We start from the raw sequence: 16,729 nt of genomic DNA, 5'->3' as shown, positions 1-16,729 counted from the left end.
TCCCCGTGGCGCCCAGGTGACACCGCGCGAGGTCCGCGGTCTAGTCCGCGTCAGGGACACAGGAGTCTGGTTCCTCGCCGGGGTGCAGTGGACGCATCGGGGGCAGATCTGAGAGCGTTCCGGGCCCGGGCGCCGTCCCTGTGGCCTCAGGGCCGGTGTCCAGACGTGACAGCAAGATGCGTTGCTCTTCTGACCCAAGGTCATCCTGTGCTAGACCCGGCTCTGTGGTGTGGACTCGCTTTCAGATTCCCCGCGCAGCCGGGAGGAGCAGAGGCCCTGCGGGAACGTCGGTATCCACGCCTCGGTGCCTGGTTCCTGCTTCCATAGCTTTGTTGTTTCCTTTTTATTTAAATTCAGTTTGCCCACAGACAGTGTCACACCCCGTGCTCATCCCGTCACGTGCCCTCCTTCATGCCCGTCCCCCAGCCGCCCTGCCCCCCAGCTACCCCAGTCCCCCATCACCCTATTCCCCGGTTCCCCATCACCCCGTGCCCCCTTCCCCTGATCACCCACACCCCATCACCCTGTCCCCCAGTACCCCTGTCCCCTGGTCCCCCTGTCCCATCACCCCATCCCCTGGTTCCTCCATCACCCTGTCCCCAGTTACCCTGTCCTCCTGTCCCCTGATCACCCATACCCCATCACCCTGTTCCCCAGGCACCCCATCCCCCCATCCCCCAGGTACCTCATCCTCCCCCCGCCCCCTCTCCAGGAACCTTCAGTGTGTTTCCTGGAGTCATGGTTTGTTTTTCTTTCTAATTTTTCCTTCGTTTCAATTTAAAATCCTTTTTCTGCCCCTGGATCCCATGCAGGGACCACGTTACATTCATCATCTCTTCAGGCTCCTCTTGCCCAGCGGTTTCACAGACTTTCTGATGGTCTTGATGGTTAGATGTTTTCTAATGCTCCTCTGTTGGGATGTGTGGGACTCTTGTTCTTCCCATGGTTATGCTGGCATTATGGGCGCTTGGGGAAGGGCCATGTCCATCTGTGTGCACAGTGCACACTGCCAGTGTGGTTTGTCACCTTTGGCCTGATGACTGAATGAAGTCACATGTGCCAGGTTTACCGCTGGCGAGTTACCCACACCCATTCCATCCCATCCTCTTTAGGGACTTCCCTTGCTCTTGAATGTTTGCAGTTCTGTGTGAGAGGCAAATAACGTCATCCTACACTAACTTAGATCAGTGTGGTCTTACAGGTGTTAACCTAATAGAACTTTATCTCACTCAGATTGTTTTAGCTTTGACCCTTGTGAGCTCTTTTTTTTTTTTTTTTTTTTTGTAAAGATCTTATTTATTCATGAGAGATACAGAGAAAGGCAGAGGGAGAAGCAGGCTCCCTATGGGGAGCCCGATTCGGGACTCGATCTCAGGACCCTGGGATCACGCCCTGAGCTGAAGGCAGACACTCAACCACTGAGCCAGCCACCCAGGTATCCCATGAGCTCTTTTCTTTTTTTTTTTTTTTTATGATTTTATATATTTATTCATGAGAGACAGAGAGGCAGAGACACAGGCAGAGGGAGAAGCAGGCCCCACGCAAGGATCCCGATGCAGGACTCAGTCCTGGGTCTCCAGGATCATGACCTGGGCTGAAGGCAATGCCAAACCACTGAGCCACCGGGGCTGCCCTCCCATGAGCTCTTTATTTAGCTCCTATCTCTCTTTGATGTACTTGTTGTTATGGGATTTTGTGGTGGCTTTTAAGTTTAAGAACTTTTTTCAAGCTTTATTTATTTGAGAGAGAAAACAGGAGCAGAAGGAGGGGAAGAGGGAGAAGCAGGTTCCCATCCCAGGACCCTGAGGTCATGACCTGAGCCAAAGGCAGCCACTTAACCGACTGAGCCACCCAGGTGCCCCTAAAAAACATGTTTTTGTTTTTGTTTTAGCACTTCTTTCTCAGGCTGGAGTCAGCCATTTCTCTTGGAAGCTCTGTTATTGCAGGACACCATCAGAGATGATGCCCTGAGACCCGGGGTGTCTGTCCCTTAGGCCTTTCAGCTGACAAAGCAGAAAATAGGTTTCCGTGAACCCCTGCATGCACATGTTCTGTACTTGAGCACTGCAGGGACCCTTGAGTCCATACTGATGTCCAGCTGTAGTCCATCTCCACACGGCTCGTCCAGCTAGCATTCCTTGCTTATCTGTAATCTGCTGCTGAAGTGGTGAGGCCTGCCTCCCCCACTACCACCCAGTTTCCCGGTCCCGTCCAGCACGTGCATGGACCCAGGTATGGTGCTTGCGTGCAGTTTGGTAGGCATTCTTTTAAGATTCTCTTTCTGTACTTTCGGGATTGGAAGTAGACTTAAGGAAACATTAGGAGGTTGAATTAAAACTGTTTTTTATCTCCCCTGCAACCTGTGTTGTTGATCAGAATTCTAAATTTCTTCACTCCCTGGTAACACCATCCCTGTGCCCAGGTTTGGCTCCCTAGGAAGGATTGTGCTATTGCACTATTGAGTTGCTGTGTGATTTCATTTTCTTTCATTTGCTGTCAGCATCATAGATCTATTTTCTCTCCACAGAAAGAAGTTTTGGTATGAAGGCCCTTCGTTGGGTTCTCACTTGGTAAGTGTAGAGCAGCATCGAGAGCTGCTTTACCCTCTGGGCAGGAGTCGTGGCAGTCCTTCCATTTCCACGTTCGAGCACACAAGGTCTGCAGGGGCAGGACTAGACACACTGGGGTGTGAGTTGTCACTACTTAAAGATTTTATTTTACAGGGAGAGCGAGTGAGCGAGCGGGGGAGGGGCAGAGGGAGAGAGAATCCCATGCAGACTCCCCGCTGAGCACAAGCCTGACTGGGGCTCTATCCCACGACCCCGAGACCATGACCTGAGCTGAAACCAAGAGTTGGACACTCCACCTCCCAAGCCCCCAGGCGCTCCTTGACTTAAAAATAAATTATTGTGAAGGTTTCTGGAATGTCTGCGTTATCAAACACTAGTGTCAGAATGTCCATCTGGTCTTTAGTGTGTGTGTGTGTGTGTGTGTGTGTGAGAGAGAGAGAGAGAGACACACATGTATACACGTGAATAAACTGAAATTTTACGTCATGAGTGGTTCTTGTTAGAGAAAGTACATTGTATGTTAACAACCACTGAATTGTTTAAGAGGGAGAACTTTATGGTACGTGGGATTGTTTCAACGAGATTTCTGGATGGAAAAACATCTACTAACACACTTGTTGTGGGGGGAGGCTAGGTGAAACCTCAAGGACCTTGGTCTATGAGTTGTGTCTTAGTGAAAGCTGAAGTGGCTCAGTCACATTGGCCTTTTTCTTGGTGCTTCTGCATGGAGATGTACAAGCCGTCCCGGTTGGACTTCCTAACGAAGACCACTGCAAAGAAACCCAGGAGGGACGACCATGTGCGCCTGCGGGCACTGAACGGCCTCCTCTACAAAGCACTGATGGACCTGCTGTGCACCCCTGAAGTGAGCCAGGAGATCTGCGACCTGGACGTGCAGCTCTCCAAGGTAGGGTCGGGGCCAGAGTGGGAAGAACAGGGTGAGACCGGCAGGCAGTGTCCTTTGACACCGCAGCCCAGTGTAAGGGAAGGGCCCACGTCTGTCACAAAGCCTCTGGGTTCAGAAGCCACGTGAAGCGTGATCATTTAAGTAGTAAAGATGGGGTATGTGTGTGGCATGCGGTGTGCAGGCGCCCAGTGGGCTTGCGGGATGGATGCACCTACATCTCTGTTGCCCTAGAGTGAGTTGAGCCAGGGGGATGTGAGGTGGGCTAGAGGTGGCAGGTTGGGCATTTTGGCACGCACCGTGGGATTGGGGTCAGGGATGTTGAGGGTTCGGATTTGGGACCCAGCTCCACATCCTATGAGAGGGTGGCAGGAGATGGTAGCCTGTGGCGGGGGTGGGGGGCTGCTGACCAGCTAGAGCTCCTGAGCTCTTGTTGGTCTCTTGGTGTTGTCTGCGTGCGAGAAAGCCCTGGAGGCTGATGCTGACCGGAGTCTGGGGCTGGGCCCCAGGTCTCTCTGACTGCAGACTTCTCAGCCTGCCGTGTGTACTGGAAGACCACAGTCTCCGCCAAGCAGAGCGCACACACAGAGGCCGTCCTGCGGGGGAGTGCTGCCCACATGAGGTGACGGTGCTGTGCTCTCTGCCTACTTGCTTCTGCGTGCACCATGAATCTCCCACTTGCTGCATCAAGTATTTTTGCTTTTAAGGAAAATCTTGGAAGCACATTCTTAAATTTCAAAATGTGATTTACGGTTTCCTGCAAGACCTGATCTAGAGCAGTGGTTCTCAGAGTGCGGTCCCAGACTTCTGGGGACTCCTGACGCCCAGATGCCCCCGTGCTCTTTGAGTGTCATGCCACAGGCTTACAGGAGAATGCAGTGATATTTTATTTAGGATTTATTTAGGATTATCCTTGAATAAACCTTTTATTTGGGATTATCCTTGAATAAGTGGAAGTTGCTAATTTTATTAAATCCAATGCTTCTGTGTGGTGGGGAGTGAGCATAAACTAACCTGTGCTGGTGTGGGATGGTGGTCTCGGGAAGGTGTGCAGTTGAGCGTGAGCAGAGGCAGTCACTTGCTCACTGGAGAGAACCAGTCAACTAGTGTGGTTTTCCAGATTCAGGAGTTTGACATTTTTCTCTAAAATGAGCAAAGTGAACCTGCCACTCTGACGGAGAACAGTGAACTCTACTTGTTGCCAGTGTAAAATTCAAGCTTTCTTTTTTTTAAAGATTTGTTTGTTTATTTGAGGGGGAGGAGCAGAGGAAGAAGCAGACTCTGCTGCGCAGGGAGCCCGAGGTGGCTTGACCTCAACCCTGAGATCATGACCTGAGCCAAAATCAGGAGTCGGACCTTAACCAACTGAGCCACATAGATGCCCCAAAATTCAAACTTTCAAATGAAAATTGACTTTAGAAAACTTATGTCTACTACCGTGAGTTGGATAGTGTTCTGACACTTAGACTCTGGTAACGCTAATAAGTGCAGTGTTGTGTAGTATGTACCACCCTCTGAAAATCTGGGTAGCCTGGGGAATCCGTGTTTTCTAAACGAGTTGTCCGTGAGGCCACAGAATCACGAATAGGGAAAGAACAGTTCACAGTGCCTGGTTTCAGGTTCCACGGCGCAGCTAACTAAGCCATTGTTGGTTGACCTGTGGAGTACTCCTCTTCCAGTTAGGGGTCACTGTGAGGCCAGATTTTCTTGTATTTCAGCCAAAATAACAGAACAGCTTGAGTACAGATGGAGAGATGAGAATCCAGCGAAGCTAGGCACTGAAGAAATTTGTAACTGTGTAAAGAATACCACCCTTCTTAATTTTTCTGAAAGTAGTTATATTTCATTAAAAATATCCATGTGGGGATCCCTGGGTGGTGCAGCGGTTTAGCGCCTGCCTTTGGCCCAGGGCGTGATCCTGGAGACCCGGGATCAAATCCCACGTCAGGCTCCCGGTGCATGGAGCCTGCTTCTCCCTCTGCCTATGTCTCTGCCTCTCTCTTTCTCTCTGTGTGACTATCATAAATAAATAAAAATTAAAAAAAAAAGATTAAAAATATCCATGTGAGCATTTAGAGGGTTTGTTATTTGAAATGAATTAACATATTTTTCAAATTCTTGTTTTTAATTTATAGCATGGTAGATATGGACAAGATACAACCCACGTTAACAAAAGCTCCTTGCATCCTCAGTGATTTTTAACAGTATAAAGACCGAACATTTTGAGAACTGTGGAGCTGGGTGATAGTGAAGGAGTTACTCCAGGGGCGCCTGGGTAACTCAGGGGGTGAAGCCTCTGCCTTCAGCTCAGGTCACCATCCCGTGGTCCTGGGCTCCCTGCTCAGAGGGGAGTCTGCTTCTCCTTCTTCCCCTCCCTCTGCTCATGCTCTCTTTCTCTTTCAAATAAATAAATAAAATCTTAAAAAAAAAAAGAGAAGTTAGTCCGTTTCCTCCCCAGTCCGAGGAAATGCAGAAACCCAACCCACAGCACTCTCAGAATGGGGTTCTCTCCTCTCTCTCCCTTCCCTGCTCTGTCACTCTCACCAATCCCTCTTCCCTCTCACCAATCCCTCATCCATCTCCACCACGTTTTGGAGATGGGGATGAGTCCTGTGAGGAGCTAATGTTTGCATGTCCCATACCGTCTGCTTCAGTTCTCCTGACATCCGTCCCCGGAGGCCCTAGGAGTCTCTTAAATTGTGTATCAAAGAGTGTTCAGTTTATTCTATTTTTTTCTTGTTAACAGAAACAAGAAAAAGATTTCTAACAAATGTTGGCAATAGCGGTATTGTTTTCTTTTTGTTTTTCTTTAAAGATTTTATTTATTTATTCATGAGAGACACACAGAGAGAGAGGCAGAGACACAGGCAGAGGGAGAAGCAGGCTCCATGCAGGGAGCCCGACACGGGACTCCATCCCGGGTCTCCAGGATCAGGCCCTGGGCTGAAGGCGGTGCTAAACTGCTGAGCCACCTGGGCTGCCCGCAGTATTGTTTTCTGATTAATTTTTAGGTAATCAGGAAATCCAGCTGAACAGACTATCCCTTTCCTAGCTTCTGCGCTCATCCTGCTCACCTGAGGTTTAGTGTGGAGGCTTTCTTGTACCTGTGTGTCACTGTGCAGAGAGGCTGTCCCAGCAGTGTCTTCCCTGGAGGCTAATGCAGCTGATTTCACCTCAATGTGCATGCTGGAGCCACTGCAGATGATGACGTATGTGTGGCTCTGGGTGCTTGAGGACCTCCATGCACGTCTGTGGCCTTGCTGCCAGTGAATGTCTGCTGAGTGGAGGAATGGGGTCGGGACAGGCTCTTCGTGCCCAGACCTCGCAGCCCATGGCCACCACCATGCCCAGGAGGCTCTGAGCTAAGACCGGGTTATTCATAAGGATCTCAAGAGTTTCATTTAGGCAATTAGAAATAGTCGTGATAATGGGCAGTTGGCTAAGGATGAGTTTCCTGCACTGACATCCTTGTGTTTGTGTAAGGTGATGAGTAAATCTCATGTTTTATCTCTCCTTGAGATGATTGTATTTGTTTCTGCAACCGTCACGTACAATGTCTCTCTCCAGGCACCTTCTGATGGCCCAACAGATCCTAAGGAACGTGCCGCCAATAGTGTTCATTCAGGACAGAGGCAGTTTGGCTCTGGCGGAGGTAAGGCTTTAAATAACTCACTTCTCTGACAGGAGCTTACTACAGGGGTAAGATCTTACATGTAATCTTCACATATTCGAATGCTGATGTGTGTAGTTAAAAGAAGTAATCCTTTGATCAGTTCATGTGGGAAGTGAGGCTCCCAGGCACCCGTCCTAGCCAGATTCCCTAGAGGTAACCACTTTTTCTGGCTTTTTAAAAAAATGTTTACCACTAAATCTCTAGATAGGAAACCAAATCTTGGTTTCTCAACTTACAAACTGTCTTCCTCTTCGGATTCAACCTAAGTTACGTTACACTAAAGGTTACGTCCTGTTAATTGTAAGTTAATTATAGAGGTTACAAATTGTAAGTTTATATATATTTTTCTGTGTCGTAGTTACTTGGTGGTTATTAAGGTGTGTTATGCTTTTCTTTTTTTTAGGAAATAGGTTTTGCTTTCATTGGCTAGATAGAAAAATATGCAACATTTATGCAATAATTAATTAGGAAACTAACTTTTACTATGACACAAAGTAAATAAGGCCATTTTAAATCTTTTGTTTGAAAACATTGCATGCTTTTCTGCCATGGAAAAAGCTTATTAGCGACACCTAGTAAACCGCTGGGTGGCTCAGCAATTGGGTGTCTGCCTTTGGCTCAGGGTGTAATCCCTAGATCGGGAATTGGGTCCCCACGGGGAGCCTGCTTCTCCCTCTGCCTGTGTCTCTCATGAGTAAATAAATAGAATCAAAAAAAAAAAAAAAGGGAAAAAGCTTATTAAAGCAGACTTAATTATTAGTAACAACATTGTTTGAAATAAAATACAGAGTGCTCTTTCAGGTTATTGAACAGAGACACTGCTCATGCACTAGAAAGCAGTCCAAGTTCAGGTCAGAGGATCTTTTGATTAGTGAATTTAATGAATTTTATTTAGTGAGCTTATAGCTTCAGTTTTCAGTGCACAGAAGGCTCTTCACTCTATGCTTTTTTAATTAAGTCAGTTTCAGTTCAGTTCTCAGAAACCAAGGTAGATAAAAAACTGACTTCCTTATAGGTCAGGGATAATGCCAATGTATAACTTGCACATTTTGTTTTATTTATTTATTTTTTAATATTTTATGTAAATTTAGTTTGCCAACATATAGTATAACAGTGCTCATCTCGTCATGTATATTACACTTTAAAAAGTTTAGAAAAACACCTAGCCGGTAGCATTTATGGTATTATTATAGTTAGGGAGCTGTTGGTCACCACAGGACTATATAGTATTTTTTTCTTTACTTTTGCTTCTTTATTTCTTTTCTTTTCTTTTTAAGATTTTGTTAATTTATTCATGAGAGAGACACAGAGAGAGGCAGAGACACAGGCAGAGGGAGAAGCAGGCTCCATGCAGAGAGCCCGATGTTGGACTCAATCCTGGGACCCCAGGATCACAACCTGAACCAAAGGCCAACGCTCAACCGCTGAGCCACCCAGATGCCCCATTTTTATTTATTTTAAATGTTTATTTATTTGTTTGAGAGAAAGTTCAGGTGCATGTGAGCAGGGGTGGGGGGTGGGGGCAGAGGGGCAGAGGGAGAGAGAATCTCCAGCAGACCCCCTGCCCCAGGGCTCAATCCCATGATCCGGAGGTCATGACCAAGCTACACCAGGAGTCAGATGCTCAGGCACCCCAGGACTAGATAGTACGTAATCCACAGAGGAAAACAAATCTAAATAGACATTTTCAGTTTTTGTTGGTGGTTATTTAAGCGATACTGAAAACATTATATGAATAATAACCTTGATGGATACGTGGTTTTTGTGGCTAGAAAGGGAAACAAAGGGGTAGAGTGAGCAGCACCACTTGATTTAGAGCATCAAGTAGAATTCAGGCTATGGAGTGTGCTGGGAAGATGCATGGAGGAACTCACCCACACACAGTGGGTCGAGCTGGTAGGAGGATGTATCACTGCGCTGTGGGAGAGCCCTCTACTCACATTACACCATGACTTGTCCCTCTAGGGGGCAGGAGGTCCTACCTGGCCTGTGGCCCCCTTTTTAGAAGAAGTCTTTGGAGGAGGGAAGTGCAGGCAGTGCTCAGAGCATCGCAGGCAGGTGTGTCTGCAGAGATCCTGCTGCTGGGTGTTTGCTGTGGAGGCCACTTGGGCCTGTCCAGCCTGTGTCCTCCCATGTCCTTCCTGGACTTCTGCTTGCCTCCTTGTTCTTAGGTTTCTGTGTCCCTGTAGCTGGGAGCAAGCAGAGGCTGAACCAGAGGGGGCTCTGGGGCAGGTGATTTGCGGAGGGCACGGCTGTGACCTGCTGCTCTTCCTAAGTCCAGGCAGTGTTTTTTGAAGTAAGGGCTAAAGCCAGCCAGTAGTAAAGCAGTTTGGACATACACACGCATGTGAAATTGAGGATTACGGATGAAACTGAGTCTCTGCCTGTCAGCTTATTTTTGTATTTCTGTATCTTGTGTTGGTTGTGCCACATTGAAAAATCATTGATAAAAGTAGTGATAGCAGCCAGCAGTGCTTTCAACACCTTGCTTTGCATTCCCAGAATCATCTCCATGGCTCTGAGCATTTGAAAGAAGAGCAGTAATGAGCTCTGCCCAAACTGAACCCCCAGTAGCTTTTAGCCATTTTGGTGTCCATGCCTGTAAACACGCAGCAGAGCTCAGGGAAACAACCGTGGAAACCAGAGAGATGCCAGTGTGCACACTCCCCCAAGAGGTTTCCATTAGAGTCCTGGCCACAGCCAGTGTGCCAGAATCCCACTGTGGGAACCTCCTGTGTGGGGGGCTGAGCAGCACCCCCTGCGCACTCTTCACCCTGTGTCCTGCCACCCAAAGTTCCTGTGGCAGGGCCTGTGGAAACGAGAGTGTTCGGTAGGGACGTGCATGGAGTGCTGGCGGCAGGGCTTCCTGTGTCAGCTGAGAACAGTGGACATGCGCCCCTCACCGCTCAGCTGACATGGAGCTGAGGAAAGGCCATGTTCCTGTGACTCTGTTTAAAAGTCAGACAGTGTGACAGACCTTTGCTGATGGAAGTCACAGTGGCAGCTGTCTCTGAGGAAGGCAGAGGGTGGGAGGGACGTGAAAGGGCTTCTGGGGTTCATTACCTCGACGTCGGGACGGCTGTTGGTGCAGTGCATCTATGACATGTCACTGAGCTGCACACTTGATTTGTGCACATCTCTTGTGTGTTGTAACATTTCAATCAAAGAGTTTTTAAAATATTGATTTTTTTTTTATGATTGTAAAGGAGAAAATGTAAACTTTCAAAGAAAATACATCAACTTGGTACCAGTGTTGTGATTTGTTACACATTTGTCTGTCCCCTGGCTGACCATCAGACGAGTTCACCTAAGCACATGGGCTGCTTGGTCTCCATAGTCAGGCCTGAGTCCTCCCAGACAGTGGGGTCCGAGCAGCCCCGTCTCTCACTCAGAAGTCAGCTTAGAGCCGCTGCCATTCCTGTGCGGGTTCTCTGGGCTCAGAGTTGGCCGGGAGTTACCCTGCGGCCTTGTGTGTGTGTCAGGGTTTGGTTGCATTTACATTGCGTTCTTGGTTAGGGCTTCACAGATGAGCCTCTGAGGCCTGGGCTGCTGGCAGTGCCCTCCGTCCTCACCCTCCTCCCACCAGCTCCAAAGTAGTTTCCCCAGGTTAGAATTCAGGAGTTTCACATGAATACAAGCAGACACCTGGCTGCTTATGCCTGGCACAGATTTTGAGGTTCACCTTGTTTCATGTGTAGGTGGTTCCTTCTTGCTGAATGACCCGATTATCCTCCCATGGATGTTAGTTTCTGTTTCTGATTTTTGGCTACTATGAGTAAAGCTGCTCTCAATGGCAGTGCACACATCTTTGTGTGAGTGTGTTCCTTTTATTTCTTGTAGGTCAGCATGTAGGAGTGGCCAGTAGGTGTTCTAGTTCTTGGGAAACTGCTGGTCAGAGTTACCAGGCTGTGTGACCATCTGCTCCCGCCTGATGCTGGAGGCCCTGCTGCATGTGCTGAGGCCGTTCTGGTGGTTCACTGTGGTGACTGATTCTGCTGAGCATCTTCCCAAGCACGTGTTGGCTGTTCTTGTGAAGTCTGTTCAAGTCTTATGCCCGTTCTTGTAAGGTTTGCTGAGTGTGGGGTGTGCGAATGGTCATGTATCCAGCATAGGCCCCCTTGGCAGGTACAAGCGGATGTGTTCTCTGAGCTCACTCGGGAGATGTCCACTCAGTGCTTGTTTTGTGGCATCATCAGTCCTGTTTTCTGGGGACTGACTTTTCTCCTGGTTCTTCTGTTTTTACACTGGTGGTTTTTACTGGCGTGCCATTGGTTTGTGGTGATGCTTTGTGTTGCTGTGCGACAGCAGGCCACGGGCCTGGGCTGTCTTGGGCTTGCCCTGCAGCAGGGTAGGGTCTCAGGAGCATGTCCTGGGCCCGCCAGTGGGTGGGTAAAGGTGTGAGCCGTGCTCGGTGTCCACAGAGAGGCTCTCTCTGGTGGTGCCCTCACAGAGGAGAACCCTCGTGCCTAGGTTATTAGGCTCCTCAGCCAACATGGAGCTGGGTTTGTGTGCTGGACCCGATGTGACTTTATCGCTATGTCAGGAGGCTTTCTTTTCCCAAATACAAATTCTGTGGCAAAATTGAAGTATTTTACACACATCATTAGGACTTACTTATGTAAACTAACATTTACTGGGTTTTTTCATAAGTTTGCCTGACGTTTACAAGTTTCAGGCATAGTTTTAAAAAATCATCTGTTATCAGAGAAAATGTGATTGTAAGTAGCAGGTTTGAAAGCACAGACTAGCAGACAGTGTCACTCCTGGATGGTGTCAGCAGAGGGACTATTTAAGCAGGTACGGTGAGGTTCACCGTGAGCCGGGCTCTGATGCCGGTGGTAGATAGGTGTGGCTTGCTGAATTACCCTGTCCATGCTCTTCAGGTTGACCGGTTACTGGCCAGTGCTGATTTTGGAGCCCCGGACAAGAAAGAAGACTCTGTGCAAGACGATGTCAGGTACATGAGGACCTGATTTTTATTCTCTTTTTTTAAAAAATATTTTATTTATTTATTCTTGAGAGACACAGAGAGAGAAAGAGGCAGAGACACAGGCAGAGGGAGAAGCAGGCTCCATGCAGGGAGCCTGACGTGGGACTCGATCCCAGGACTCCAGGATCATGCCTTGGGCTGAAGGCGGCGCTAAACCCCTGAGCCACCTGATTTTGATTCTTTGGGCAGATGTCCAGATGTGGAGTTGCTGGTTGCCGTGGCGGTAGCATCGTTGCATCCTCTGCTGCTGTGTGGGCCCTGCCCTGGGGCCCAGACCTGCAGCAGCCTGTGGCGGGTCCCACGGCCAGCCCTGCAGCAGTTCCTAGCACCTCCACAAGGTGGTTGGGAGGGCCTCCATGGCCCCCACAGAAGTGCTGGGGCCCATGGCTCCTCAAGGGGGGCAAGTGTCTCTCTCCACCCTCTTTGTCCGCACTGCAGTTTTCTTGAATGCATACTATACCCTGTTCTGGCATGAGGGTACTTACATGAACAGAACAGATGAGCCTTTGGAGCTCAAAGGCATTTTGCTGGGAGAGGCCAGTGGTGAGCAAAGGGTGCCACGGATGACTATAGACACCCTTTCTGGTTGGGGGTTTGGGAGGCGGATGGGTGGGGGTGGTGTTGTGGTTTCCAGTTGGACAGGCTCTGTGTGAGAAAGAGATTGGGGCCTTGAGGGTACTTGTGGAGGGGCTGCGTTCCAGTGGGGAGGAGCTCCAGCAGGTGCTCAGACCGGTGCGTTAATGTCGTGGGTACAGTTGTGGGGCCATGGTCACCAGCCCGAGGGCTGTGGAGCTGGAGCCCCAGGCAGTGGGGAGCCCAGCCCAGGGGTGTGAGAGCCTCAGAGCTGAGCAGGAAAGGGTTAGAAGCCAGAGTTGGGTTTTGGAAGGGTTGCACCAGGTTTGCTCTTCCCTTTGGTTTCCCAGGTAACCCGAGGGCTAGATCTGAAAGGCCCCCCGAAATTCTGTGTCACTGGCTGGCCTAGCATATGGCCATGTTTAGGGAAATAGATGGAAACATAAGAAGGGCTATGTTGGGCTGTGCTGCCCCACGTAGCAGTTGTGGGCTGGGGGGGAGGGGTGCCAGTACCAAAGCCCCTTCCCAGTGTTGTCTTCCCAGCTTCCCCTAGACTTGGAGCAGCACACAAGCACATGGAGGTGGGGCTGGGGAGTGCTGTCCTACGGCTTCGCTCGAGCTTCACCTGACGCCTTTTCTCCCTCCAGGAGTCCCAGGGCCCTGGACGCTCCTACACAGCAAGGCACTCTGGCCTCCACTACGTGCTCAAGTCTGTGCGGCATTGATCACGAGGCGCTCAACAAACAAATCATGGAGTACAAGAAGCAGAGAGGGCAAGGCTGTAGGACCGTGAGCCCTGAGGTGTCGCAGCTGACAGCTGGTCTGGCATCACAGACGAGAGCAGGAAAGGTGGTGGCTGTGCCCTGTGCAGACGGTGACCTCTCCCCCAGGAACCACCTGTCGGGGGCGGGGAGCACTAAGCCCCACCCTGACCTCGGTGGGGCTTGGGGTGTGGACAGCAGCTCCGAGGAACAGAGCAGGGGGCAGTGAGGGGCCAAGGCAGGAAGGGTGGAGGTGACCAAGTGGCGGGGAGGGGGTGAGGTTCCGGCTCTGCCGGCAGAACCACGGGCTCCACATGTACTGCACAGCCTGGCAACGTGGGTGGACTCATAGCTCTAGCCTGGGTGAGACGCCTGTGGAAATTCTTTAGGTGGATGGCACCAGTTGGCCCACTTAGAGGCTCATGGGGCACTTGCACACCATCTAGAACATGCACAGCTGCCTGCTGCATTGTTCCTAGTTAGGAAGGCAGAGTGTCGCCATGTTTGCACGTTTCAGCTCATGCCGGAAAAGCCGTCCTCAGGGTCTCCATAAGAACGGCCCTGAGTCCGCTTTCCCCCAGGGCAGGACGGCCATGGTGTGCCTTGTCGGACGAGTACCGTTGGAAGGAAGTATAATAAATCTTTAAGTCTGACCTCGAGAAATGTCGTTCTGGGCATGGGGCTCCTCCCTTTCCCAAGTATCATCAGTGTCAAGATGCTGAAAACAGCATCAGCAGAGTTTCCATGGTCACATGTGCACCAGTGAGACACAGCAAGGAAGCTTGTGACGTGGCCTTTAGGGGAGGACAGCTTCCACATGTGCGAACAGTCAGCTCTGCGGTGCTGGTATGCCCCCCGTGCACCTGCCAGTGTAGCCCCTGTGGAAGGGGCACCTCCAGGATGCGGGAGACTGCCGTAGGAGCTCCAAGCATGTTGCTGTCTGGGGGCACGTGTGTGGTCCTTGCTGACCCGGAGACCTGGAAGGTGTGGGTAACTGGAGTGTTTCCCGAGGAGCGCACGTGCTGACCAGAGGAGGAACATCCAGACCAAGGCTGCACGTATCTGAAAATACCTGTGGGTTGGTTCTAATCAGGAATCTAGTGAGGCAGGATGGCAGACCTGGAGAGGACAGTCCTGTGTTCAGTGTCCCCAGGAGGCAGGGCCGCTTGGGGAAGCACCAGGCTTGGTCAGGAGGCAGAGGAACAGGAGAGGGGTGGGTGGGCAAGGCTGGTGCTGCGACTTCTGTGGGCTCTGGACTGTAGGAGCATGGGCCCTGGAGACACAGGCAGAGGAGATGCTGACGAGTGGGGTGTGGGCTCTGGTCGGTGGGCTTGCGTATTAATGCAGGGCCATGGTTTGCCGTGTTGAAGAGTTAGCCCGGGCAGGGGGGCAGTCTCTCCCAGGCCAGCAAGGCCCCCAAGATGGTAAAACATCGTAAACACAGAACATCCGGAACCCTCTGCACCAAGCAGCCTGCTCAGTGGCTGCCAGGTCTGGGTTTACGCTGCAGAAGGTGCCCAGACCCCAAATGCAGCACAGTGGGCACGGCTTGTGGGTTGTGAGGCCCAACAAACGTGAGCGCCCGTTGGTGTTCCCCGTGGCCTGAGAAATCTGAGGCAAAGCAGGACACAGAGCCAGAGAGGAGACTGAGAGCCGCTTGTCCCTGAGCTTGTGGCAGAAAATCAGGGTTTCAAGACCAAAGACACAGGGAGAAGGCAAGATGCAGGTTTCTTGTATTTGAAGAGAACCCAGGATGGTCCATGTCCTGACCCAGTGGGGCAGACGCGGCAACCTTGTGCTGCACGGAAGCGCTTTCCAGCCCTGTGGCTGCTCTGGGTTCTTTTTTTTTTTTTTTTTAAGATTTTTTATTTATTTATTCATAGAGATGCAGAGAGAGAGAGAGAGAGGCAGAGACACAGGCAGAGGGAGAAACAGGCTCCATGCAGAGAGCCTGACATGGGACTCTATCCAGGGTCTCCAGGATCATGCCCTGGGCTGCAGGCAGTGCTAAACTGCTCCGCCACTGGGGCTGCCCTGCTCTGGGTTCTGTAGGCTGATCTGTCCTCCGCTCAGCGCCATCCAGCTGTCAGAGAAGTGTGTCCACCTCAGGGGGTCCTAGTGTGGCTCTGCTGTGTGGACACCTAGGGAGCCTGGCAGGTGTTCTGTGTCTTCTAACATGCAAGGGGACGAGGGGAACAGCTGAATCGGTGTCTACTGGAGACTGCATGGCTTACCTCCTGAGGATATGCGAGCTGGACGACCCTCTGCAGCACAGCCCCCGACGTGGCTGGGGTTTCATGTCCTCCTGGCATGCAGGATGGTAGGCCAGAGTCTGTCTTCCTGAAAGCCGTGCCTGTCAGAATCCAGCGTGCCTGCAGTTAACACCCCTCTGGAATCCCGAGCAGTCACTGAGCGTCCTAGCCCCAGGTTTACCTCGCAGAAGGTGAGCACACACCTGTGTGGCTTTTCAGTGTTGATTTGATCACAGGTCTAGATTTGGACACCTGGATGGGAAGCCGAGGATGAGCAGATTTTGTGCTGAGATGGGAAGCTCAGAATGACAGTGAGGCGCAGACCTTGCAAACGTGCATGCAGATGGCCCAGCAGTGGCTGCAAGCGCAGTAGGCAAGCCTCCAGCGGGCTTCCAGGGCTCCGAAGCCCCCGGGAGGAGGTGGCATAGGCCTCCCTCAGAGGCACCGTGGAGGAGAGCCACACGCTCATGAACTGTTAATGCAGCGGTCAGGCCTGACAACCTTTCCGTTGACTTCTCAGGTTCCCAGGTTCTTGCTGTGTTCCTCAGGCCTGCACATGTCTGATCGACGCCTTGTCTTGCTGGGTGTTCACTGGGTGTTGGCTACTGTGCTTCTTGCTGGGCTGAAACCAACACTCACATGCCCTCCCAAGAGTGGTCGTGTTGAAGGGGAGCTGGGCCTCTGCCACCTGCATTGGGAGGAGCTCTGCTCCGCTGCAGTCGGGGTCAGCTCCAGACTGGCCAGGACCAGCCAACTTGCAATGAGTCCTGCTTTCCTATGTCTCCAGGTAGTTTCCCTTTTAGTCTGTGCAACCCTGCCAGTTCTGTGTGGTTCATGCCTCCCTGCCACTGAGCCTTGGTTTCTGAGACTTTGAATCTGGGTAAGACAAGCACTGGGGTCTTGCTTTTCCCTCCTAGAACAGGAACCATGCAGATTGGCCTGTGTCCAAGATTCTGGCAAAGCAGGATGTCAGGAGTTCTATTCTGTCTGCAGGGCACAGAGGTCA

General features: G+C 50.9%; 1 protein-coding gene across 4 annotated transcripts in view; it reads left to right on the top strand.

Annotated features, from left to right (window-relative positions):
- Positions 1 to 14,124, top strand: part of RBFA (ribosome binding factor A) — a 29,198-nt gene extending 15,074 nt beyond the window's left edge. For 3 of the 4 annotated variants that reach the window (XM_072814461.1, XM_072814348.1, XM_072814403.1), the window contains exons 2-7: positions 2,528 to 2,570; positions 3,301 to 3,477; positions 3,984 to 4,096; positions 7,042 to 7,126; positions 12,031 to 12,104; positions 13,358 to 14,124. In XM_072814461.1, the coding sequence (XP_072670562.1) occupies positions 3,301 to 3,477; positions 3,984 to 4,096; positions 7,042 to 7,126; positions 12,031 to 12,104; positions 13,358 to 13,700 (792 nt within the window). In that variant the 5' untranslated portion in view covers positions 2,528 to 2,570 and the 3' untranslated portion in view covers positions 13,701 to 14,124. Of the gene's footprint in view, positions 1 to 1,729; positions 2,233 to 2,527; positions 2,571 to 3,300; positions 3,478 to 3,983; positions 4,097 to 7,041; positions 7,127 to 12,030; positions 12,105 to 13,357 lie in introns of those variants that run through there. The other variant, XM_072814507.1, reaches the window with a different exon arrangement.
- Positions 14,125 to 16,729: the final 2,605 nt, after the last annotated feature.

The sequence above is a fragment of the Canis lupus genome, chromosome 1, assembly GCF_048164855.1.
Source record: "Canis lupus baileyi chromosome 1, mCanLup2.hap1, whole genome shotgun sequence".
Classification (NCBI taxonomy): domain Eukaryota; kingdom Metazoa; phylum Chordata; class Mammalia; order Carnivora; family Canidae; genus Canis; species Canis lupus.
The sequence above is the reverse complement of the archived record's forward strand: the minus strand, read 5'-3'. Positions and strand labels throughout refer to the sequence as shown.